The 26,913-nt window shown below is 37.7% G+C and overlaps 2 protein-coding genes across 3 annotated transcripts in view; one reads left to right on the forward strand and one right to left on the reverse strand.

The window, feature by feature from the left end:
• The window catches only part of LOC129743960 (ubiquitin-conjugating enzyme E2Q-like protein CG4502), a 496,854-nt gene that overhangs the window by 457,745 nt on the left and 12,196 nt on the right, over nucleotides 1-26,913 (reverse strand). For both annotated transcript variants that reach the window (XM_055736215.1, XM_055736214.1), the window contains exon 2: nucleotides 24,840-25,859. The gene's annotated coding sequence lies outside the window, so the exon portion shown is untranslated. The remainder of the gene's footprint in view (nucleotides 1-24,839; nucleotides 25,860-26,913) is intronic.
• LOC129741963 (uncharacterized) lies at nucleotides 4,601-9,964 on the forward strand. Its single transcript, XM_055733797.1, has one exon. It carries the CDS (start codon nucleotides 4,601-4,603, stop codon nucleotides 9,962-9,964), a length of 5,364 nt encoding a protein of 1,787 aa, XP_055589772.1.

Here is a 26,913-nt window from a genome sequence, read left to right on the forward strand (position 1 = left end):
AAGGGAAAGAGAGAGAGAGAGCCCGGACTGATAATCTGGTTAACCACAACGTTCGTTTCGAAGCAGCGGAGAAACCGTCGAATCTGCCGAAAGCCACCGGGGCAAACATTTCGATAAAAGAGAGATGAATGTGGACTGACCGACCTTTTACAGGGATTTGCGGTAGACGGAATGGAAGTAAGAGAAGCGAGCCGGGCAAATAAATTTAATCACTGTTCCACTCCCAACCGATTCATCGGAACTGGTATCCTGGTGACTACAGGCGAGGCGATAGGACGATGTGACACTGTGTGGGTGAATATTTGGAGAGGGCGAGGTGATGGAATGAGCAAAAAATGAAAAGTGGTCAAGCGAATCCTGCTGTTAGTAAGAGGATAGGACAACATCGACTTTATCGAAAGTTGGGGAAGACAATCAAATTCTGGTCGGTTTTTTGCTCATGGACAGTGGGATATAATCTATGAAACAAGCGAACAGAATTGAAATTTGTTTGCTTTGATTTGATTATTATTAACTACTAGCTGACCCGTTGTGCTTTGCTACACCTTCCGGAAATAAATGTAATTTGTAAAAATTTGCAGCATTTTTTTAAATCAAACCTCAGCGTACTTCAGAACCAACAACTTTGAAATTAGAGCTGCAGCTGCAGTTCTGAATAGCAATTCAAAGATTGTTTATATTATTTACTGAAATCTGATCTCTAAACTCGTTTTTCAAGATCTGAAATTTGTACTCTGTACCCAAAAAAACCTTTTTAAATATGGTCCCTTCTTTGAAAAGCTCTTTATTTTAAATTTACATGGGAGCTCTCCCATCTTTTTCAATTTTGTCCCCCACTTCTTGAAGAAGGTAGGCAAATTTAACCGGCTCGATACCCAAACAGCACTTATCATGGTAATGAAAAATATATTAAATTAGTTATGTATTAAATACAGTGCAAATTTCTTTTTTTTTTAAATAAAATTACTACGGTAAACATATAAATATTTAAAAAATATCAGTTGCATCACTAAATATGTTCTCAGCGTTTTCTTTTATTTTCTCTTTGAAAGTCAAATATTCAAAAATGTAGGAAAAAACAATTTCTAAGTTTACATTTGTACCGTATATTGGGACAAATGTCAATGCAAAGCTTATTTACAGATGCGTCAGAGTAATGGCTTTAAAATGGATTTAATACGAATTCCTGTTTTTTGTTCTATCAAGTTTCACTGATATATCTGCAGTATTCCTGCAATATAAATTTATGTTTGTTACTCTACTTTTAACGAATGCTGTTCAAAGGGAATGACCTTCGTTTACAAAGACATCTAAGAATTTTCAATATCCGCTGCAGTTTCAACATTCGGAATACCCCTTCTGGTCTTTCCAACATATTGAATCATTTTGAAGATGAATTTCTTAAAAGTTCGACGTTTGCCCTCGCCCCACCGTGTAAGTTGACAGAAGGGAATATTGTATTTAACACTTTAAGGGTAAACTAAAAATTTCTCTTAAAAATTTTGCGTCCAGTTGAATATCAGTTCTAAAGTCTCGCTTTTCAAAAACGAAGCGGATCAAAAGTCTCTTTTATGCAGCCATGTAACACAAAAACACTTTTCATGTTAAGTACGTACTTGAATTGGTATGTAAGCAAAAAGTACGATGGTTTTTTCAGAGTTTTTTAAAATAAAAAGCTCCCATTTTCATTTCTAAATTCGTTTCAGTTGTGTATTTGGGCCGAAGTAACAATTTCTAGAAGAAAACATAATTTTTAATTTTTTTTAACAAAAAAAGTTGAACGTTTGAACATGTTCTAATGTTCCTTGAATGAAAAGTCGAATGCTACCTACATTAACACGAACTAAATATGGAAGTATTTTTGCAAATCTTTCAATTGGTTTTGATTCGATTGATAAAATACAAATCCGTGTCACATCTAGGCGTCATTTATTACCACGTGCTGTGTACAAATCAAATAAGCAAGAAAAAAAAACACATCTACATAGGTTGCATATTGCCCCACGTGTTTGAGAAACAGGCGCCTTATTGATAAATTTTCCAGCAATCAATGAACAGTGTGCTTTGGTTACTATCCTTTTGCGACGACGTTTGATCGCCCATGGAGACGAAAAACAAACCCCAGGTTGAGAAATACGCGCCAAAATATTCCTACTGATCAGTATGCTATGTCTGGGTTACTTTCCTTTTGCGTCGTTGGCTGGCGACGCCTCGACCATAGAGACGAAAAACAAACCGCCCAAAGGAAAAAAAAATCTCAATAAAATGGATGTCATGACTTTAATTTGTTTCGAAAAATCACAAATTTTGTATGGAAGCCTCTCCTTCCTTAAGTCGGATGGAGTTTTGACTATTACAGAAACCATCCCCGGCCTTAAAAACCCTCAGATGCCAGTTTTGACGGTGATCGGTTCAGTAGTTTCCGAGTCTATAGGGAACAGACAGACAGACAAACATTCATTTTTATATATATAGACAAATGAAAAATCAATATTTTTTCAATAACTTTGGTCTCTTCAAGCCGATTTCGTTTAAATATGATTATTCTCAAACTTCAATTATGACAAATTTGTATTCCAAGATTCCATTTCGATTAGAGTTAAGATAAAAAAATAGGCCTCAAAATTGAGATAACATTCTTGTGGGTAAATTTTCGAAAAGTATTCATTCCTAAATGAAGAAAGCTTTTGTTCACATATAAAGAGTAGTCAAGGCAGAATTACAAAATTGCATACTGCATTAAAGCACTTTTTCTTAACTATTCATTACTCTCAAAACTTTCCATGGAATATGATCAGTATATGATCTATGTAAAGATATTTAAAAAATTTAGCAATTTGCATTACAACTAGTAACTTTGTGTAAAATTGCTTAAACAACTCATAAGTTACTTAGGCGTAAAAACGATGATTTTCTTTCAACGATTATCCGAATAAGTGAAGTTTGTCCATAGTTGCATTCTGCATTCTGAGCGCAGGTGACCTAGTGAGCTGAAATTTAGAATGGATGTTTTTAAACGCGAGTTTTTCACGTTCAACAATCGAAAAAGTTTTCATTATAATTCTCAAATTTCAAAAATAAAAATCGAAATACTATAATGTTGCATCGGAAATCAAAATTCTCACATAAGCACATTATATCGATTAAAAAATTTGTTCAAAAAAAATGTTTGTTTTAAGGCCACAAACGGGATTCGCCCATATGAAGTATAATTTTTTAATATTTTAAGATTATTTAGCCACCCTATCAAATTTTATACAAAATAACGCGCATTGCTCATAGATTTTTTCATTATTTTGTTTGAGAACCTGTTCCGGCGCAGTCACAACGAACAGCGGTCCACAACAATTAATTACAATAAAATACGAAGACATCAATGAATTACAAACGAAATGCGAAAAAACGCTATAAAATACGAATGTTAAGTGAAATAGTTATAAGGGAAGAAATATCTTGTAAATAGTACACATAAAACATGAATTTCACCGAACACAATTTCACACAACACACAACACAAAACATTGAATTGACAACACTGCACACTCACACCATATAGTTCTAAGAGTGAGAAAAATCTTGACGAAAAAGTGAATCGTGAATTCAAACAATAGCTCGTAAGTGACATGTATGTATTTATGCTTCAATAAAGATCACTTTGAAAACCTAATCGCGCGCAACGGACGTGTTTTCTGCAACCCGAAAGTACATTAGTTCTCGGTCTTTGTTCTGCTCCGCCATCGCTGGTCGATTGATGACCATTGTTGCTTCCTGCTTCCTTCGTTTTCGTCAGCCGTTTGGGACCCAATTCCTGGGACACTAAGAACGGAATCCTGCGTCCGTACATGGTCCTTCATCCCGGATTGAATCGCGCACGTACCTGCCAGGCCTGGGGAATCATTTTCGGCATTCACCATCAGCATCAGCAGCAGAAAGTGCACTTCGATTAGCAGCAGCAGAAGCAATTAATTTGCTCATCAGCACTAGCAGCAGCAACAATCAATCACCGCGGAACCAACAGCATACCTGAAAGGAAGTATCGTTCCAGTACTTTGTGGTAATTAACACGAAATTACTTACGTTTTCGACTTCCAGGGGGGTTGGTCATCGGTCCCGAGTGCGTACTTGAGGTTTTCCCGCGATATTCGACGTTGAACGGAACAATTCGGACTTCATCGGAAACTTCCCGGGTGAAATTTTTTCGATTTCACAACAACAACAAATCGTAGGTTGGACCGGTCCGGTAAGTCATATGCCCACTATTCTTTCGCCGGAAACGGTTCCAAGTAAAAAGTTTGCACAATTGGTGCATATTTCGGATATTTTTTTTATCATCGAACATTGTTCGTCGGCCATTGCTGTAGGCCATAGAAGATCAATTTGGAGCTCACTATTAACCCTTCAAGTCCCAGTAGCACAAAAAGTGCCTAATTCAAAAATATTTTTGAAAGTTTTTTTTATTTTTGAATTTTTGCGAATCGATTGCAATAATCGATTTTTCGGGTATTTTAACCCTCTCAGTACCACTGGAAAATATTTGAAAACAAAAAAAAAATTTTTTTTCGGTATTTTGCGGTTTTTTTTGAATTTTTTCCGCTAAGCGATGAAAAAAGAAGTGGAGTTTAAGAAAAACTTGGTGATTTATCGCCAGGCTCGAGATTCAATGGAACGAGCCATGAATTTCATGCAAAATTTCGACCCGGATACGCAAGTTGAGCAAGCTTTAGCTCGGAAAAATGCTCTTGAGAGTAATTATAAGAAATTTTGCCAAGCCTCATTGAATCTTGAGAGCCTTGAGGAGGAGGAAAATACTGGGACAGATTTCGCAAAGGATATGGCTGCTTTCGAGGAGGATTACTTCACGCTTAAAGCGTTTTACGCATCGCTAGAGGTACCCCGCACGCCAGCACCATCGTCAAGTTCATCAGGTCATTCTTTTCGGGCCCTGAAGTTACCGGATATCAAACTGCCGGAATTCAGTGGCAGTATTTTACGGTGGTTTTCTTACTACGACACGTTCGATTCGCTAGTGCACAACAATGCAGACTTGTCAGATGTGCAGAAGTTTCACTACCTCAAGTCGACTCTTCGAGGAGAGGCATTGAAACTTGTTGAGAAAATGTCTGTCACGGGTAACAACTATTCGGTGGCGCTGAAAATGTTGACTGATCGGTACCAGAACTTGAACATCCTGGTACGCAGTCACATCGAGGCGTTGTTTAAAGTGGAAAAGGTGCGCAAGGAATGTCCTCGGGAATTAACAAGTTTGGTCGGTGACTTCGAGAACAACTTAGGAGTTTTGGAGAAACTGGGCGAGAACACGAAAGGCTGGAGTTCACTTCTGGTGCACATGGTGTCAGCGCGGCTGGATCACAACACGCTTCGCGAGTGGCAACGAGCAGCGGATAAAAAAAAGATGCCAACCTACGAAGACCTGATCAATTTTATCCGTGAGTACGTGATGGAGCTAGAAACTTTGCAGTCCGATCGACCAGTCCGTGACTCCAGACCCAATCTCCAGAGCGTGAATGCTGCTACCGACGTCAAATCCAACGACAACTGTGCGGCGTGCGGGAAGGGACATCGTTTGTATTTCTGCGAGCAGTTCAAAAACATGCCGGTTACTCAACGTGCTGCGATCGTGAAAAAATCTGGATTGTGTGTCAACTGCCTCTTTGGAAAGCATTCGTTCGCTACCTGGAAGTACGGAGCCTGCCGAGTATGCGGAACCAAACATCACACGCTACTACACAATCCAGATGTGGATAAAGCAAGAGGATCCGGCACAAATCAAGTTCCGAAGCAGCCTTCCGTTTCCAATTTCGCTGGTGTCGATAGTTCGCTTCCTGTTCCTCTCAGCCTCTCCGCCAATACGCACTCGGGGACCAAACGTCTCGACCTCTCCCCTTCGAACCAAGTATTTCTCGCCACTGCTGTTGTCAAAGTCCTCGGTCCTAAGGGTACTTCGTTCCTCGCTCGAGTTCTGCTTGACAGCGCTTCGCAGCCGAATCTCATGACTGAAAGGTTTCGTCGTATTCTGAATTCGCGGAAGACTCCAGGGAACACAGAGATTGCTGGCATTGGTGGAAATATTTCTGCAGTTTCGCTGTTTTCGACTGTCGCTACGGTTGCCTCACGGTTCAACAACTTCCGAGTTCCGCTGGAGTTTATTGTGATGGATAAGGTGACCAGCGATCTTCCAACTTGCACCATCGATGTTAACGACTGGGCCATTCCGGAGAACATTCGTCTCGCCGATCCATCGTTTGCTACGCGTGGTCCCATCGATATGGTGATTGGTGCACGGGTTTTCTTCGAGCTCTTGCGAAGCGGTCACTCCAAACTTGGCGACGGAAAACCGATGCTCCAGAATTCGGTGTTTGGTTGGCTCGTATCCGGTTTTCACGACAGCGGTTCCAATGCTGATGAAGTTCGGGTCCATTGTAACCTGTCGACGTTCCACGATCTTGAGCAGAGCGTTAGCAGATTTTGGGAACTTGAAATGTGCCAGACAAATTCTACGTTGTCAGTTGAGGAGCGCCTTTGTGAAAACCACTTCGAATCAACAACTCGCAGGGATGATTCCGGACGTTACATCGTTAGCCTGCCCAAAAAACCGGAACTTATCGGTCAGCTGGGAAATTCGCGTGCTATCGCCACTCGTCGATTCTACTGCCTCGAAAAACGTCTTGAGCAGAATTCCGATCTCAAGGCACAATATTCTTCGTTTATGTCCGAATATCTTGCGCTTGGACATATGAAATTGGTTGATGCTGTCGAGGATGCTGCGGGTCGCCATTTCTATTTGCCACATCATGCTGTTTTCAAGCCGGACAGTTCTTCTACGAAGCTGCGAGTAGTGTTCGACGGTTCCTGCAAAACCACTTCGGGTTTTAGCCTCAACGACTTGCTGCTGAAGGGTCCAACTGTTCAGGATGACATGATTTCGATCATTCTACGGTTTCGGATGCATCCTGTTGTCGTAAAAGCTGACGTGACGAAAATGTACCGCCAAATCTGGGTAGCAGAGGAAGATCGGGCTTATCAGCGGATTCTCTGGCGTGAATCTTCTTCGGAACCACTTCGTACGTACGAGCTCACGACGGTCACCTATGGCACCACCACCGCACCGTACCTGGCAACACGATGTCTGCAGCAAATAGCCGACGATGAAGCCCAGAATTTTCCGAAAGCAGTTCCCGTAGTCAAACAAGGTTTCTACGTTGACGACGTTATGCGTGGGTTCGATACAGTGGAGGAAGCAGTCACAGCTATACGAGAAACGTCTCTGATGCTGAATTCCTGTGGTTTTTCTCTCTGTAAATACGCATCCAATGTTCCAGAAGTAGTTGAGCAGTTTCCAGCAGAGCTTCGAGAACAGGCCTCCGTTTTGAAACTTGATCGTTCGTCTCCAATCAAAGCACTCGGCTTATTTTGGAAGCTTACCTCCGATGAGCTTCTGTTCAAAGTTCCTGAATGGCCAGACGTCCCTTCGACCAAGCGAAATATCCTGTCGCATATCTGCAGCTTGTTCGATCCGCTTGGGTTAGTTGGTCCGGTGATTGTTCGTGCGAAAATGCTGATCCAGCTCCTTTGGGAAATGCAGTTAGGCTGGGATGATCCGGTTCCCACAAGTATTTCCGACCAGTGGATGGAGATATCATCGCAGCTCCCGATTTTGTCGCAGCTTTCGATTCCTCGCTTCGTGTTGACGGAGAAGCTAGCCACTTTAGAGCTTCATGGGTTTGCTGATGCTTCGCTGAGTGCATACGGTGCCTGCATCTACCTTCGTTCGATATCCGCATCGGGTGCAGTCACTGTCCGCCTGATGACAGCAAAATCCAGGGTTGCCCCAACTGAGAAGCGTAGACCTACCCTCGCACGTCTGGAGTTGTGTGCTAGTCTTCGTTTGGCTAATCTACAGAATCAACTGCTGGAGAGCCTTCAACTCCAATGTCCCCGGTTTCTGTGGTCAGATTCTACAATCACACTGCACTGGATTTCGCGCGATCCATCGAATTGGAATTCCTTCGTCGTCAATCGGGTATCGCAGATTCAGCAGTTAACTGAGACCGCTACGTGGCTGCATGTGCCTACTGAAGACAATCCGGCTGACCACATTTCGCGTGGTTTGACTCCAGAATCCATCGTTGGCAATGAATTGTGGTGGAATGGTCCAAAATGGCTGCTTCGTCCTCCTCAACATTGGCCTGCGTCCGCGTATTCCTGGAAAACCCAGCCGCCGCCAGAAGTAGACACCGAGAAAAGGAAATCCGTTCCTATTTCCGCAGTTTGCACTCACCAAGAGTCCTGGACCCGAGAAACGTTGGGCTATTTTGATAGCTACTACCGCCTACTTCGAATCATCGCCCTTTGCAAGCGTTTCATGAACAACTGTAAATTATTGGAACATGCACGCACCGTGGGATTTCTGGCACCTTCCGAGATTCGTTCGGCAGAGCTGTCACTTCTGCAATGCGTGCAGCTCGAAGAGTTCGCTGAAGATCACAAACGTTTACGGCAAGGCTCGACCGTTTCGCAGAAATCTCCGTTGCTGAAACTTCGCCCGTTCATGGACCAAAATGAACAGTTGATTCGTGTGGGAGGTCGCCTCAAAAACGCTCCAATTCCATTCGACCGAAAATATCCATTCCTCATTCCGAAGAAGCATTTCATCACGGATCTTATCTTCCTCGACGCCCATGAAGAAACGTTTCACGCTGGACCTTCGCATCTATTGGCAGCAGTTTGTCGTCGTTACTGGCCAATAGATGGTCCAAATAAAGCCCGTAATACAGTCCACCAATGCATCATCTGTTTCCGCAACAAACCGAGATTCGCTCAGCAAGTTATGGCACATCTTCCTGCTGTACGTGTTACACCATCGCTTCCATTCACCAGTACCGGAGTTGATTTCATGGGTCCAGTGTACTTGAAACCTCCTCGCAAACAGGGCCCAATCAAATCCTATATTTGCGTCTTCGTTTGCATGGTTACCAAGGCCGCACATCTCGAACTGGTAATGAGCCTCACATCCGACGCTTTCATCGCAGCACTGAAACGATTCTGCTCCCGGAGACGACGTCCATCAGATATTTACTGCGACAACGCCACAAATTTCGTCGGCGCCAAGAACCAGCTGGAAGAACTTCGTGTTCTCTTCCTGTCGCAACGGCATCAGTCCGAGATTGCCAGAACAACAGCCCGAATGGGAATCGCTTTCCATTTCATCCCATCACGCTCACCCACCTTTGGAGGGTTGTGGGAAGCTTGCGTCAAGTCCGTGAAACATCACCTACATCGCGTGACTCTTGATGTCCTTCAGACGCAAGAGGAAATGACCACTACGGTCGCACAAATCGAAGCGTGCCTCAACTCCCGGCCGCTTACTCCCCGTTCCAACGATCCCACAGACCTCGAGGCCCTAACTCCAGGCCATTTCCTAATCGGTGGTCCAATCCTTGCTCTTCCCGAACCAAACCTTACCTCACTACCCTCCAATTACCTGTCCCGCTGGCAAGACCAACAGCGTGTTCTCCAAACGCTTTGGGATCGCTGGTACGTAGAATACCTGCCCACTATACAGCGTCTCCAAAAATGGCCCGGTAAACACCCGAATCTAGCCGTCGGTGACATGGTTCTGGTCGAAGACAACAACTTGCCTCCTACGAAATGGCCTATCGCTCGAGTCCTGAAGACGATTGTTGGCGACGATGCGTGTGGCAGAGTTGCAGACGTGCTGTGTGATGGAAACCAAATCCGCCGTTGCTCAATCCGCAAAATGTGCCCGCTCCCACATTGCGAAGCCTCCACAGTCACGGAATCCGAGCGTCAGCCTTCCGCTCCGAGCTGCACTCACCAACCATCTCCCACAGTTGATCTTCAGGCTCCATCCACACTTCCGGCCGCTGCTCAACTGTTGGCTCCGAACATCGAAATTGGTTCCGACGACGACAACGACGAGTAGTCATCCTGGTCTACATCGCAGTACGCATCGTGAACATCGAAATCGACAGCCGTTCCTTCCAATCGAGGTGCTTTTGAAATGGACATTTCAAGGGGGGCGGCATGTTCCGGCGCAGTCACAACGAACAGCGGTCCACAACAATTAATTACAATAAAATACGAAGACATCAATGAATTACAAACGAAATACGAAAAAACGCTATAAAATACGAATGTTAAGTGAAATAGTTATAAGGGAAGAAATATCTTGTAAATAGTACACATAAAACATGAATTTCACCGAACACAATTTCACACAACACACAACACAAAACATTGAATTGACAACACTGCACACTCACACCATATAGTTCTAAGAGTGAGAAAAATCTTGACGAAAAAGTGAATCGTGAATTCAAACAATAGCTCGTAAGTGACATGTATGTATTTATGCTTCAATAAAGATCACTTTGAAAACCTAATCGCGCGCAACGGACGTGTTTTCTGCAACCCGAAAGTACATTAGTTCTCGGTCTTTGTTCTGCTCCGCCATCGCTGGTCGATTGATGACCATTGTTGCTTCCTGCTTCCTTCGTTTTCGTCAGCCGTTTGGGACCCAATTCCTGGGACACTAAGAACGGAATCCTGCGTCCGTACAGAACCCTTCCTCCTTTTTGAGGTTGAAGAGTTTTTTTTTGTTTTGAACTGAATTATGCTAAAATGAGCATGTGTTTAAAATTTAAAGAATATTACTCAAAAACTATTTAAGTAACATCTCTTTATCGTGTATTCCTAACATAGATAATTGAATATACGTCACTTCGGCGTATAAGCAGCAGATTTGCCGTTTCGTTTTTCTAGAATATTTCAAAAACGGTTTGGTTTTTTTGAAAAAAAATCAAAGTAAAAAAAGCTTGTATTAAAACGCAAAAAAATAGAATCGAAAAGTCAAAATCGTCAAAAACGGATGCACGTCACTTCAGCATATCACGGCACCTTTCGTTGATAGAAATCAAGTTCCATATATCGAATTCCAATAAGATTAGACTTAGCTTGTCAGATTGCCCTGACTTTACCCGAATTGATTTACTTTATTTGCAAATACGAACACAAATATGAATTAAGTCATCTTATATATAAAAATGGAGTCGTTTTCTTTGTAACAACATCACGTATGAATGATCGGTCGGAATGAAGTGAAATTTGGTATCCGAGGGTTTTTTGGGTCAGAGATGGTTTGTATATTAGTTTCAAGAATCTCACTTTTATGAAAGGGGGGTCCCCATACAAAGTTATCTCTTCCTCACATCTCTTATACATCAAAAAGGAGGCGAAACTCATCATTTCGGAATATGATGAAAAATACTTGATATTATAAACCGCTTTTAAGATTTGGATTTAAAATTTTTATTTTTAACTCTTATACAGAATCGGAACTTGAGAAAGTTTCATAATGGTGATCTAGGATTGTCACAGTGTCATTTTTCGAAATTTTCATTAAAATTCACAAGTTGAATTAAGAATTATCAACTGACGAAAGAATTCAGATTGAAATCTAGAAATTAAAAATTCAAATGAGAGATTTCCGGTTGAGGGTTCTGATACAAATTACCAATGCGTTAGTAATGAATAAATATCTAGGAATTATTATCTGGAACTAAGATTCATAGATCATTTTCAAATTCGGAATTCAGATTTGAACTGATGTTTGAAAGGCAGGTTTCAAACTCGGAATAAAAAAATTTAAAACTCAGGTTCACATTCAGCTTAAAGTTAAGCTTTATGATCAAGATTAAAATATCAATAAGAGAATTTTATTAAAGATTCAAACAGCAGGAGTTCTTGGTTTCATAATTTTGATTCAGGATTCAAAATTTCAAAATTTGTTTGAAAAATATTCACAAGATTCTAAATAGGAAATAATTTTATTATTAATTATTAATTATTGTTGGTGAAACACTTGTACTTTATCTTCAAGTGAAAATTCAGCTGGAAATAAATTTGATTGGTTCCATGAAAATGATAAAGTTTCAAACTAAAAATGAAACCTTTGAATCTCTTATCCAGTTTTTGAAACTTCATTAAAAAATTGGCAACCTCAAGGACTTTTTTAAAATTGAGGATTCAGAATAAATAACCAACTTTTAATTTAAAATATCTCAAACCTAAAAAATAATGTCGTACATTTTTATTTTTTACTATTAGTTACGCAGCATTCCTCCAGTAAAAATGTTATAGAAAAAAAATTGTCACAAAAAACCCCGTTGACTCGCTTCTTCCTACGGCCCTGAGTTAGGTCAACATTTTGAGAACATTCATCAATAAAAATGAAAAAAACTTGAAATCAATCTAAATGAGTGTTTTTCTCATTCTCTCTTATTCATCTTATGATGAATAAGGTTTGATCTAATAAATACGTCGTCTAAGCATGTTGAATCCATTTCACACACACTGGCAGGAAAAAAGGTTTTTTTTTTCACGATTTCCACAAAATCGAGACATTGACCGCTTTAAGGCATGCTGAAACCAATGCAGATTAAGCTGAAGTTTGGTAGAGGAAAAAAATTGGTACAGGTCAGTGTTTTGGGCCTATCTACAAAATGTTAATGGTCGGTTTATGAAATTCGACATAGTCATTTGGCTGTCACCCTAATGTGCATGTTTGGCAATGATTTCCAAAAGACAAATATACGAGTAATACTCATCTGGAAAGTACTAGATATGTTGCTTCTCACGCCATGGACCAGTATTCCAGCAGTAGTGTTCTTTATCAGAGGTGCCAGGTGTCCTGATTTATCAGGATTTGTCCTGATTTTCGAGAGACCGTCCTGATTTTTCAAAAACTCTCAAGTTGTCCTGATTTGTCCTGATTTTCATAAAATCTTCTTAAATATGAACGAATTTGTAGTTAAGCTATGATAAAATCGAATAAATAGGTTATAAAATAGTTAGACTCATTTAACAGATGATAATCTTCGGTTCAGATGATATTTGAATGGTGTTTTTCGATATGACCTAGCGGCCAGCCAACTAGCTGTGTACTGTTGTTGCATAAATCAAGGCGTTTACAGCACCTGTATTGCGCCTTTATATATGCAATCAAAGCAGAAATTCTCATTATTTTCACGAATCAAGAGGTGTCCTGAAAAATCCTGATTGTTAAGTACGCGTTGTCCTGATTTTTGACGAAACCACCTGGCACCTCTGTTCTTTATGCCGCTGTCACACTGGCAATTATTTTTGGTATTTGAATTTTAGGGTGGCAGTTTAGATCACGGGATCAAAATTGTGTCAGATATCGCCTTGAGTATCATATCATCATAACATCTACTTATCTTAACCAATTTGAGTTCTTCTTTTTGTTTTGTAGCTTTTGTTTGTAAGGTTTTTTTTTACTATTTTACTTATATTTTTTTTTTGGGATAAGTTCAAATTCCGAAGTTTTTGACGAAGCAGAAGAACAAGTTGTATCACCTTAATGAGTACCAAATACAAAGAAAATTAATTCAGTTTGCGAAAATAGTTTGTCAGTGGGTAAAGAAACATTATTACCAAACCTTATAAAATTTTATAGCAATGAAAAAAAAATCTTGTTTTATAAAGTAGACATAACGTTCAAGTGGGAGAGTGGCTATTGGAGAGAAATTCTTCTGTTCAATTAAAATTAAAGAATAATGAATTATATTCGATACTTTAAGAAATCTGTCAAAAAGGTGAAGCATGTTAATATATATAAATTTGAAGACTAAAAAAATGGACTCAATATACCAATCTTACGGTAGTAGTAGTAGAAGTAGTAGTAGTAGTACCTAAAGTAGTAATCTTATTTCTATATCTTTATTGTTTATAAAAATATTTTATTAAATTTATTGTATTTCGGGGTATTGGGGGATACATCCGGGCATCCGATTGAAGCGATTCTTGAGGAGAGCATTGGGCTACCTCACCAGCACGGAATCGTGGATTGAGGACGGGTCCGTCTCCCCACCCAGTTGATTGCTTTGCGGTGAAATGGCTCGACTCAGACGCTCGATAAGTTCTAAATGTCCTTTCGATGGAGACAATTCAATCCTATCCCCTTTAGATATGTGAATGCCTCTGTTTACATCTCTTATCCCTTGAAACAGTCCATTCAAAGGCTTTTGAGCTCATCAAATTGATGAATCTTGAACAAATTTCATAGTAAAAGTTGCTCGCTGCTACTGGCTGCGCCTTGCTACCTGGGTGGTAGATATACATACATTCATATACATATTGAACTTTAGGGTGGCAGTTTGCATTCATTCCAAAGTAATTTAGCGGTAATGCTTGTTTCTGACAAAAAGGAAAATTGCAAACATCGTTATTTCATCAGTAAAGGTCGTATTAAAGGTCTGCCATTACAAGATAGTTTTTTGACGGTCGCCATATAAGAAAATTGGCTTTCAGACGGTACATTTCTTTGAAGAAGAAAACAGTATACCTATATCAGGGTGGCAGCAAAATGAGTCATGTCGAAATTGAAAACCGACCACATACATTTTGTAGATTGCCGCAAAAATCTGACCAGTGCAAAATGTCGGCTCAATCGAACTTGATTCAGGGGTGCCTTGAAGCGGACAAAGTTTCAGTTTTTTGACTCTCAAAAATCACCAAATGGGGGCCAAAGGAAATCGGAAAATTCGAAATTTAAATTTTTATGCCAAATTACTTAAAAAATGCATATATAATTTTTTTTGTCAACTCCAAAGTTCGACTTCAAAGTTTCAAAAATCTGGAAAGGAAATCTGGAAATCCGGAAAATCGAAACATTAATTATGATGCCAAATGACTTAGAAGTGCAAGGCACGTCGAGATCTGGTGTAATCTTGAAAAAAAATTTGGTCAAAACTCAACTTTCTGAGACTTATTTTTTCGGACGATTGCCGGTTTTCGGATGACCGACTAAGTTCCAGAATTTTTATTCGAGTTTTAACACCAGATCCTGACGTTTCAAGTCATTGAGCAACAAAGTTAAATTTTTTCAATTTCATTTGGCCCCTTTTGATGATTTTGAGGGTAAAAAAAACCGAAACTTTGAGCTCTTTGAGGCACCCGTGAATCTGGTCCAATTAGGCTGACATTTTGCACAGGTTAGTTTTATAAATTCCATTTATACAGTGGTGTTCGAAATAATAGCAGCGGCTCGGAAATTGTTTAAATGATTTAGGCATTTTTCTGTATTGTCACTTTTATTTCAATTCTCTCTTGGTTTAGTAAGCATATTAGTGGTACATTAAAAATACAAAAGATTTAGGATCAGAATATCAATTGCAGGCTGAGAATAATAAAAAAATAATTTTTGCCCTGTTCGAAATAATAGCAGCAAGAAATAAAATATTTTTTAAAAACAAATAATGAATTCCTACCAAGTCTTTCTCTATGTGAAAGTCATTTATGACATCAATACTTCGTAGTGTACCCGTTATTTCTGATCACTGCAGCGCAACGGCGTGACATAGAGTCCACAAGCTTTTGGCACCGTATGACAGGTATTTCTGACCATGCACGGCGAACTACAACCCATAGTTGCTCTGCATTTGTCGGTTTTGCCTCGAAAACTGCCTTTTTGATGTCTCCCCACAAATTTTCGATAGGATTGAGGTCCGGCGATTGAGCCGGCCAATCCATCACATCAATGTTATTGTCCCGGAACCACGCTTTTGCTCGTCTGCTGGTATGTTTAGGGTCATTGTCCTGTTGGAAGATCCATTTCAAGGGCATTTCCTCTTCTGCGTATGGTAGCATGATATTCTGCAGAATTTCCACGTAACCAACTGCGTCCATGATACCATCTATACGATGGATGGGCCCAACACCGTGGTACGAAAAACATCCCCACACCATGATTTTGGCACCACCATGTTTAACCGTTTTCACGGTGTACTGGGGTTGGAATTCTGCACCTGGAGGACGTCTGACGAACATTCGCCTACCGCTGGAACCAAACAACTCTACTTTGCTTTCATCAGTCCACAAAATGTTACGCCATTTTTGGATGGGCCAATTGACGTGAGAGTTGGCGAAGTTCAAGCGGTTATGAATATGTCGTGAAGTTAGTAGGGGAACTTTCCTCGGGCTTCTAGCTTGCAATTCAGCTTCAATCAGACGTTTCCTTACTGTTGAGGTACTGATGGGAAGATCCAACTCTTGTTTCAGTGCTCTTGATGAGATGTGTGGTTGCATTTTCACCAACCGAATCATCTTCCGGTCAGTTCGTGAAGCTGTTGCTCGCTTCCTGCCACGAGTTTCACCCTTTTCCTTCCAGTGCAATGCATTGTATACCTTTTTCGCAGAACAGTTAAGCAGTTCCTGAACTTCACGATATGTTTTTCCGCTTGCAATCAGTCGTTTGATGTGATTTCGTTCTTCGAACGTACAATGTTTCGAGCGACCCATTTTGCTGAAATATTGCAGATTTTTGGTAATGTCTAATCAACCAAAACTCATCATGGAACCTTTATGTTTCTTACCACAACAAATTCACATCGAAAATAATGAATTTCTTCAAAACTGCAGTGATTTAGTGCACTTTGAAACCTGTGCTGCTATTTTTTCGAACAGCCCAAAAACGATATGTTTTCAAAATGGCAACCGAATAAAGTAAACAAGTGCGTAGTGCATCGAAATAGTCGAGCGTTGCACTCATCACTCATCAATACACTAACGTGCGTAACATATGTTAGCAGAGGACAACACTCATACAAGTACGCAGTATAATTCGATGCGCTTCACTTGCGCTGCTATTATTTCGAACACCACTGTATATGGTCAGTTTTAAAAATTCGATCATGAAACTTTTCCCATACGTGTATTGCCACTTTAACCTGCAAAGATCGAAACGAAACTATCTTTGGATATTAATAATGTAGAATTTTAATTTCGAATCCTTGAAAATTTAATCGTATTTTCTACCAATGTGCAGAAGCTGTTGAGTCAGTGTTTTTCTCCCTTCAAACGTTGTCATTGTGCTTTTTTGACCACCCCCAGCATCATCGTTTCCGGATACAAGAAGCGCTGTTTGAAGAGCAGGCGCCGGGAAGGGTCTCGCTCACCATTCCCGTTTCTGGTCATTATCGAGTGGATTTTCACGGGGTTCAGATCCAGAAAAAGCATCAACCACAACACAGAGTCTCGCACCGCGGTCGGAACCTCTGCTGCTGCAGTGGTGTTGTGGAAAACGGTTTATCTGGACCTGAATCAAGCTAGAGTAAATGCTGTCGCCTGTCATCGTGCTGAGTAATTTCCTGACTTGGGGGAATAAGTATCTGGCCAACCGACACGCGTTTCCCTCCCTTTTTCCTATCCTTTCCATGGAGAGTCCATCGGAGGAATTCGAGCTGGGCCTCAATAATGTTGCGGATGTATTGTACCGAAACCGGAAAAATGATTTAGTGACACACTGGCGATGAGGTGTTTTGCGAAGCTCAGGAATGTAAAGCAATGTTTATCCAACCCCAGTCAGTTGAATTCATTAACAAAACTGGAACTAGACTAAGTACAAACGCACCAAAATCGTGGCACGCCGATGTGCAAATGAACGTCGGAATGTAGACCTAAGCAAAAATGCAAATGTAAATACCTCAGGACAACTGAGAAAAATTCGATAGATGACTGATTGCTCAGCTGATAAATGAACAGTGGTTACATTTTTTGATTGGGTATTGGTATGTTTCCGAATGGTAAGGTAGCGGAAAACCTCATAGGCAACATAGGTATCACTTTTAAGTTTGAATATATGTTTTTAAGAAAAAAAAGATAATCAATATTAAGGTTTGAAGAAAAAAATCATAATTTTTAATATTCAAAAGAAAGAGTATTCATTTAATAAGATGTTCGTGAGTATAAAAATAGAAATTCAGATTGAAATTTAATTTTTCAAATTATTCAAAAGTTCAGTCAATAAAGGAAATGGATACTGTAATTACATAGATACAATGATCTAAAAAAAGTTCAATTTTACAATTTTTCAAAATTTCAATGGTATCATAACAAGTTTTCCTAACTTCATGAAAGAAAGTGTAAAAAAAAGTTTAATTTCATTCAGCAAATTTGTTGAAAATAGCAAAATACCCCACATTATGAGGCCCATGATTCCCCACAAACTATTATTTGCAAATTGGTTGCGTTTGAGTGACTTTTTTTTAATAACGAACACAAACCCATACTGTATCTCAATGGAACTTGATGTTTCCTCAAAGAAATTCCTTTTTCTTAAATCCAATCGTACATTTTTCGAGAATATGATGGCTAGCATCTTGCAAATGCTGAAACCACCAACCCACAGAAAGTGTACTATGTATACCGTGACCGGGAAGCGATCTCATGCCCGCTGGCTTATAAGAATTGAAAGCTATCCTCTAGGCCGCGGGCTGCGGCAAATGGTAAATGGAAAAAAAAATCTCCTCGACCAGGAATCGAACTCGAGTCTTCTGATTACCTCTCCGAAACATAACCAATAGGCTAAATCGTTAGATGCAAACTTTTCAAGCTGTAGCTCTAAAATTTCGTTGACTTTATCGAGTAGAATTAGCTGCTAGATTCTTCGGCAAAAAACGCTCATCGTGCCCCGATGAATGGTGCTTATACTGCCCCAGGAGAGAGGTTCTCATTATACCTGTTCAATGACATTTTTTTAGCTTTTGGAAAGATAAATTTTAAATGCATTTTTAAACGTTTTTATCTTCTGTTTCTAGTTTCAGCTAGTTAGGAAGTGGACTCTTTTTGGTGTTTAATCACAAAACAATTATGTATCTTACATATTACAACTATTTTCTATGGTTAAATAAGCTTCCTTCTTAAGGTGGCTATTTTGCCCTTATCTCCCCTTCTGCAATTATTCGAACCGTCTTCACGAATTCAATTACTTTTTTTTATAAACAAAATAACGAAAACCAAAATTTTCAAAAAAAAAAAATTGCGGTTAAACTGACTACCCCAATCTTGATTGAAAATTCAGTGAAAAAATATTTGATATGTCAAAACTTGTTTATGTTTCAAGTTTGTAAAAAATGTATTAAAAATTGTCCGATTTTGTATGGGATCCTCCCGTTTTGAAAGTCGTAGAGATTATTCAGTTATAAGGTATAGTTGATGAAGAAGTAAAATCAATTCAACATATTCGTTGGAAAAAAAATGTTAAAATTACCTGAAAATTTAAAGATTTATGTCATATTACATAATAAAATTGAAAGTTTATTGTACTTTGATTTTGCAAATCAACATAGCGATTTTAATTTTTTTTCATTTTTGAATTTCATGAATTTTTTATGAAAATTATAAAAGTTTTAAGTTAAAAAGTGTCTAGCCTCAAATAGCATCACAGTAAAAACGCTGTAAAAATTATCTTATTGACCGATTCTGTCCATACTTTCAGACAACGAACAATAAAGCATTAGTGATCTTTTGGTATATTCACTTGATTATAGTTCAATACCTTTACGTCCATTAAGCCCAACTATACAAAAAAAAATGCGGAGCTTCTGAAAGCAGCTTCTTTTATACGGTTACCTAGTTTTTTTTTGTAATTTCTTCCACAAAATTGACCGCTTTGACTAAGTGCCTGCTTTAAAATAGCACAGTATTTTTCAATGGGTCTTAGTTCCAGTGCTTCGAAAGAATTCATGTTCTTGAATAAAAAGTGACTTTTATAGCTTCTTATAACTTCAGAGCATCTTTAAAAAAGTGGAACGAATAAAAAAAAATTCATGGTGGAAAAGACCACTTGACAGCATATTTTCAACTTTAAAATTACCAAGTATTGCAAATCCAGTTGCAGAGAGCTTAAGAAGTAATTTTTACAGTGAATCGAGTTTTTGTCAATAACCAACATTATTTCGACTTTATCTGATATTTTACGATGCCCCCAAACATAATAACAACAAATAAGCTATTATGAAGATTCCAAAAATGTATTTGTGATGAAAATCGGTCCAGTAGTATTGTAGATGCAGTTAAAACTTTAAACTGTTTTTTTTTGCGAATAGTGTTTTTAATCCAGAAGTTTGATAAAATTGCTTTAAATTGCAAGTTATACATATTGAATGTCGTAAAAATTAAATCTGTGTAAAATTCCATCTTTAATCTGATAAAATATCACCAAAATACAAAAACAATTGGAAAACAGATTTGATCAAAACTTTGTATGAAGCCGCTCTGTAGTTTTCTGAGCGAAGAATAGAGATTCTGCCTAAAATTGTATACACTCGCTTGTGCTTCGAGCAAATTCACTCGTTTTGGGAAAAAGTGGTAGAAATTTTGACACTTCTAGCATATTTTGAAAATTTTGCCATGCAAAAATGTTTTCAAGATCTTTTCGTGTTGTATTTTTTTACAGCAGTGTTTCTATTTCAGCACACTACAGCATGCGAAAATACAACACGTGTCGTTAAAAACTTGAAAGCCACAGATCTTGAAAATGTTTTTGCATGACAAAATTTTTAAAATGTGCCGTAAGTGTCAAAATTACTACCACTTTTTCCCATCACCAGTGAACTTGCTACTGATAGAAAAAAAAGTGCTAACTACTGATAGAAAAACACCATTCGGATCCCTAATCTTCTTCTGTTGATGCACAAAACTATGTAGTAGCGTTTAATCAATCAAATTGCAGCATGAATACAAGTTGATTTCGAATGTCACGTTTCAAGAATTGAGTAATTTTCGAAGATTTACGCAAAATAATTTTGCCTCATTGCTCATTGATTGGCTATATTTGTTTATTATTTTCCAAAATGCAGAAAAAATAAAAAATAACTAGTTAACTACACACTTTAAGCTTCCTTTGTGCATATTTTCAAGCAATAATGTCCAATGAGTGATTTTCTAAAGCGTTTGCAAAGTGATACAATTTGTTGTCCCAGGTAACAATTTAAGTTTTATGCCAAAATTTACAGCTTGCTTAAGACTATTTCCTTAAGCTACTTTGTAAGCCAATGCGCATTCTATGCATAAGCACAACTACTTTAAAGCTAACATATGGACTAGTTGGCCCTCTTTTGTTAACGTCTTTAAAGCTAATTCTATAATAAAAGCTATAATAAAACAGAATAGTTTTATTCGACCTTATGGGCATAGTCTTAAAAAACCCTTCAGAGCTATCTTAAGACTACCCACAGCCCCTTTAGAACTGCGTCATGGAATCTGATAGGAATTTTACTGTGGGAGCTTTCTGTTACATGTTTTTTTAAAACTGTTATAAAAATATTTTCATTTTCAATATATCGTAGCATGAAACTTCCTGCAACCTCAGATTTCTGGTGAAATATATACGAAATTGCATCAAAACATAAACGCGCCTCAAAGAAAATCTAGGTTGACCACATTTTAAGCATTTTTTATGTTAAAAAATAATAATTAAAGGAACCTATTAACTTTCTCAAATGATGCAATTTTTGTTTTCCATCGAAACTCATTACCTTTTTCAACAATTAGTACCGCAAACATTATCAAATTTGTTGAAAATGTCTAGTTTTTAGTATTACAATATTATTTAGAGAATGATGTCTTCAGTAACTTGAATTTAATTTCACAATCAACCTGGCAATTTGCAAGCTAATATTGAAAATCTTAAAGCAGATGTAAAACACTTTTCAAATTGTTTTATGCCAGTTAGAAAAATGTTGTAATAAAACAATATCAATACACAGTTTTAAAATCGTTTTAAAAGACCTCAAATCACAGTTTTGTTTGGCGTTTTTCTAAATGGAATACACGCTCATGATGAGTTTATCCATTTTTGAGTAAGAAAAGTTTGTCGCAAAAAATGAGATCATTTCGATTTGTTGCTTGAAAAAAAAGCATTCATGCATATTTTTTTTTGTTTCCTTTTGACTATTTGACTATTTTTTTTTTAAATATCAAGTAAGTATTGTTATCAAATAATCTCAGACTGTTTTGGAATAGATCATTTAATCAAGAGCCTGGCCTCTTGGCTAAATAATAACCAGCATAAATGAGGATTATAATCAAACGATTTCTTAAATCGTCAAATGACGATTTGATAAAACGTAAAAAAAGTTTAGCAAACGATTATAGAAATTGTAAAATAAATTACCTGAATCGTTTGATTCCAAAATGATTGAATTTTGAATATGTTGTTACATTAAGGTTGCCAGATTGCCAAGTTTGTTCCGGTTCGCCCGGATATTTTATTCGGATTTATTCTTATTAAACCAAATTGCTGCGTCCAAAACGAAATTTCTGACAAAGTTTCATAAAAATAATCATGAAAGGTTTTTTGAAAGCTTCAAATACGATTTAAAATCTGTTTATAAATTTTGATAAATACATTTTTTAACAACTTTTTCTTTTGATTTTTGACGAGTTATTTCTATTTTGAAATCAAATGCTAGGATTTCGCCAGGTTTTTAGATAAAAATAGGTCGGTTTTTCCGGCCTGGATGTGTGCTGAAAAAATTCTGTCAACCTTATGTTAGGTAATGTCACTGTTAAAAAAGTTAAATAGAAAAACTTTTCTGCAAACAGTATGCTAACGGGTTAGGAAATGCTATTGTAAATAGTTTGCACCGATGAAAGTCCTGGCATATTTAACGATAAAACTCCTGGAAAAATCTCATTTTAAGTGTGCCCTTAAAAAAAATGATGATAGCTCATATTTCGAAGTTCGGGCTGAGGCATCATTGGGAAGTGTGCATGTGTGAGTACATTTTCATTATAATTAAAAGTCAAACGAATTTTTGGATAACTACGTGATTTAACTGCGTCCGCTTCAGAGAAAATCTAAATTATTATTTATTTGAAGCCGTAGAGATGGAATCAATATCGAAAGAATGTGAGACCTAAAAGAAAAGGAACAGCAGTTTTCATGACCGGTTAGTTCAATCAATATTTTTGATTTTAATGGCTTATAACATCCAAATTTTTGTTTAAGAATTCCGTATCCTCAATTGTTCCGTTGATTGATTGTTGATTCAACGAAAAAAAAACTGTTCTGATCACAGAATCTCTACTGTCAGATAATTATTACAATGATTAACGTACTGTCGTAGTTCTAAAATTTGTTTAATTTTGTTTAAGGTGGGAGAGTTGTGGAACAGAGATTGATAAATAGAAGGATTCGTCATTGAATGAAGCTTTTTTTGAAGACTATGTCTTCAGGATTAAACACTATTTGCACTGGATTCGATTGCAATTGTTAGTCGTGAGTACTGTCGAAATATAAAAACAAATTAATTGTCTAATACATTTATTCTTATCGAATCACAAAAAACCTTCATTCACAGCAAGCTTGCCGAAATCACAGAAAAATCTTTAATTTCACAGAATTTTGAGCCAAATTTCATCACAGAATCTGTGTCACAGAACACAGAATTTTTGGAATATTCACAGATTTCACAGAATTTTAAAATTTTGGACGTTTTCTCAAAATAAATTTTTTATGTCAATTCAAATTTTGGATAATTGTCTTTGAATTGGAGAAACAAGATAAAATTGATAATGTTAATTGATTTTTCTTAAGTAAAATGTAAAAAAGACACAACTTGACATGGTTTTTGAATGAAATTAATGAAAAAAAAACATCACAGAAAATCGTCACAGAATTTTTGGAAAAATCACAAAAATTCAGATTTCTTTTTTCGTCAGAACACAGAATTCTTTTCGGCAACCTTGATTCACAGTGTGCTTTTATTCGAACCCTAAGAATTGATAAGTTTTTTTTTGTTTATATTTTTCAGATGACTTCAACTGTGTTAATTTATATCATTTTGAGAGCCCGTTTGTCTCAAAGCCATCACTAAAAATCATTTCAAAACCGTTTAAGCTGTCTCAAAAATGAGTAAAAAAGTTTTAGCGTGTAAACGTTCTTCTCGATTGTCAAATCCTCTGTCACTTAGTTTTATCAAGTCTTCATCCAATGTTCCAATTAAACAGTTTTTAAACTTGACTTGAACGCTCGTTTTAAAAGCGCTTTGAGTGCTTTATTGAAACAGGTACCAAAGCCCTAATAAAACAGGAAAGTATGTGCTTCATTGAAGCTTTACAAACTTTTGCAACTTTTTTACAACACTCTAAGACAGTGTTTTATTCAAGTTTTAGCAAAACTTCAGTGCTCTTTTAAAACACACGATAAATGAAGCATTTCCTATGTTACAATAAAACCGTTTTGAAAATTAAATGCCATTGAAATGTCTTCATAAAACAATAAAAAAAAACTCAAAAAAGCCGCTTGTCTTAATCTGTGTTGCTTGTGGTGGGACACCCTTAATTTTTAATAATTTTGAATCAAACACCGCTTCCCTTCATTATAAATGTGGGAAAGTCATTCTGTACAAAACAATATCTTGATGTGTCGAATCCTGGCTGTGCACTGATATTAATAAATATCGCCTGAAAAATGTTAGAGTTGTGTCATATCTCATGTAGTAAGATTTTGTTTGGGAGCACCTTTCCCGAAAATGTTAAGATCTTTCAACCACTATACAAACCATCATTAGCCCCAAAAAATAACTAGTTATTATTCGAGATCGTATGACAAAGTAATGCTTTCATTTCAATCTGATTAAATAATATTAGAACCTAATAGTTAGATAATAATAATAATAATAATGTAATTAATAGATTATAAATAACTGATGAACCGAGATAATAATTTTGCTCAATGAGTCTGTTTTTTTTGTAAATAATAAATTAAAGGCTGGTTTTCCACTGTTGTTCGCCTGATTGAGACCGTATTCAGATTTAGATGCAGAATTCGAAAAAGGAATGCTGAAAATAATAGTTTTTACAACAAATATTATCATGTTAAAGCTAATAGGTCTATTAAACAGAACTCGAAATCAGCCATCTATAAACTACAACAATTTGTTCCACATCATAAACTTTTACCATCAACATATGTGCCTTATGACGATTCTTACCTTCAACGCGAAGGAATGAACTTATTATCAATTATCCGCTCTGCGCCAGTCAACAACCTCCAACGAAATCCGTTCCAAGTTTTCTCTTCTCACCTGGGTAGCACTTTTGAAAATCACTTTGACGGCTTCTGTTTCAAAACATCCTCTCGTCGAAAGACCACCACTTGGTTCGCTTGTTATCTTGACCAAGTAGGTACCACAAATCGACCACTACCGGTGCTATTGCTAGTGCTAGCTCATAAGAGAGCTCATTTTTGAGAGCCTTTAGCAGCCAACCAATCAGAAACCACTCGAGCTGACTTCAGCCGATGATGGTTGGTCAATAGGAAGGTAGGACTGTGCTGGCCAGAACGATCGAGACTAGACGCGATATTACCCTTTGCACTTTATTAAAACCTTACAGAAACCACGCTTTATGAACGGCAGTGTAGAGGATAATCACGACATCGACAAAGCACATCGATTTGCAAGCGCACTTCTTCTAGCTCCACACCAATTACCCGGTCGATTATGCCGGTTTCCCCTTTCTGTCAGTTACCCTTTTCTCTGTTTTTTTTGCTCTAGCAGTCGCCGAGGAGCCAATTCCAGAGTAGTTTGCATGCCAGGGTGTGTGGACACAGAACCTGAAAAACAGCTGATCACTGCCAAAGTGCGAGCGAGTTACCCTGCCCTTTCCCTTGGCCGTCTAACTAGTCGGCTGCCTGCCAGTAAATATCTCGCGAGGGGGCTGTTTAAAAAACAAGAGAAAAAAACTACGCGCCGAACTGGTTTGGTTACTTCGGGGTGTTTATTTTCGGAGTCTTCTGCGTTGTCCATGCACTACTATTCCTACACACGAGAAGTACCTACTAACTGCTGCTAGTCTTGTTACTGCTGCTTGGTGATTTGCTACTTGGTTTGAACTTGGTTTAGTCGTCTCTCTTGTCGGTGTCGACTCTCTGCTTTATTACGCGCGCTGTTTAATTCCTTTGAAGCGTGGAAGCCTGTGTGGCAGGCAAGCGACTGGCAGGTATTTGAACCCTGAAAACAGAGACAAATTGATTGAAATGGATTATTATTTATGCAGGGTTGGTTCCTTAGAAATGACTAAAACTGATCGAAAAATTTGCAAATATAATGCTTATTCACAAATCATCTTTAAAAAAACACATTAATTTTTTTTTGCAATCTCGACAGATGAAGCACAAGTTATTGAACAGGTACCAGATATTGAACACTAACCTATTAAAACAATAATATACAGTGGGAAAATGAAAAAAATTCGCTGTTTCACTGTTGAAGCTTTTTCTACCTCTGGTCAAATTTTTATCAAGAATTTCGGACTCTTTAAGCCACAATCTCAGAAACTTGAATATATGTTCAAATTTTGGCTTGGTTTTTTGACTGAATGCAGGAACCAGCCTTCTTTTATTGGGAAAAAATAGGATTAAAAAGAAATAACATTCTAAGCAAGGCCGTGCGAACGGGGGGGGGGGGGGGGGGTTTTAGGGGTTTAACCCCCCCCCCCCCCCCCATGAAGATTTTTTCCAAGAAAAATTTACATAAAAATAACATGATCTGAAATGTATTTGAAAGTAAGTATTAACAAGCAAGCCAGAAATTTTTCTCACCTCCGGCGGATTTTTGTCTTCAATCACTTTTGGCTTGAGACATTTTAATTTTTTTTCATATATGTAGGGTTGTTGGTTAAACAGTTATCAATGTTTGATTTTACATAAAACTGATAAGTTTTAAATCTCTATCAACAAAACTAAAAGTGTTGGACCAAATTAGATAAAAAAAACCGAGTTAAGTACGCTAAAAGCTACCGAATCAATAATTAAATTATGTAAAAGCTTATGGTGAAACGTGTTTATTAAAAAAAAACTTTCTTAAACATTTAGAAACTCTTATTTTTTTTCATTTTCGTATTTTGTTTAAGTTTTCAAAAAAAAAATCAAATTTTAAAGTACAGTTTTTCTTTCATTTGACTTTTTCAATTGACTTGCCGAATTTTTTAGTCAAACTTTTTAAATTTTAGAAATAATTTTAACAATTTTGTCTTTGTGATTTAATTCTAAACTTTTGTGTACTG

Source organism: Uranotaenia lowii, chromosome 2, assembly GCF_029784155.1.
Source record: "Uranotaenia lowii strain MFRU-FL chromosome 2, ASM2978415v1, whole genome shotgun sequence".
Classification (NCBI taxonomy): domain Eukaryota; kingdom Metazoa; phylum Arthropoda; class Insecta; order Diptera; family Culicidae; genus Uranotaenia; species Uranotaenia lowii.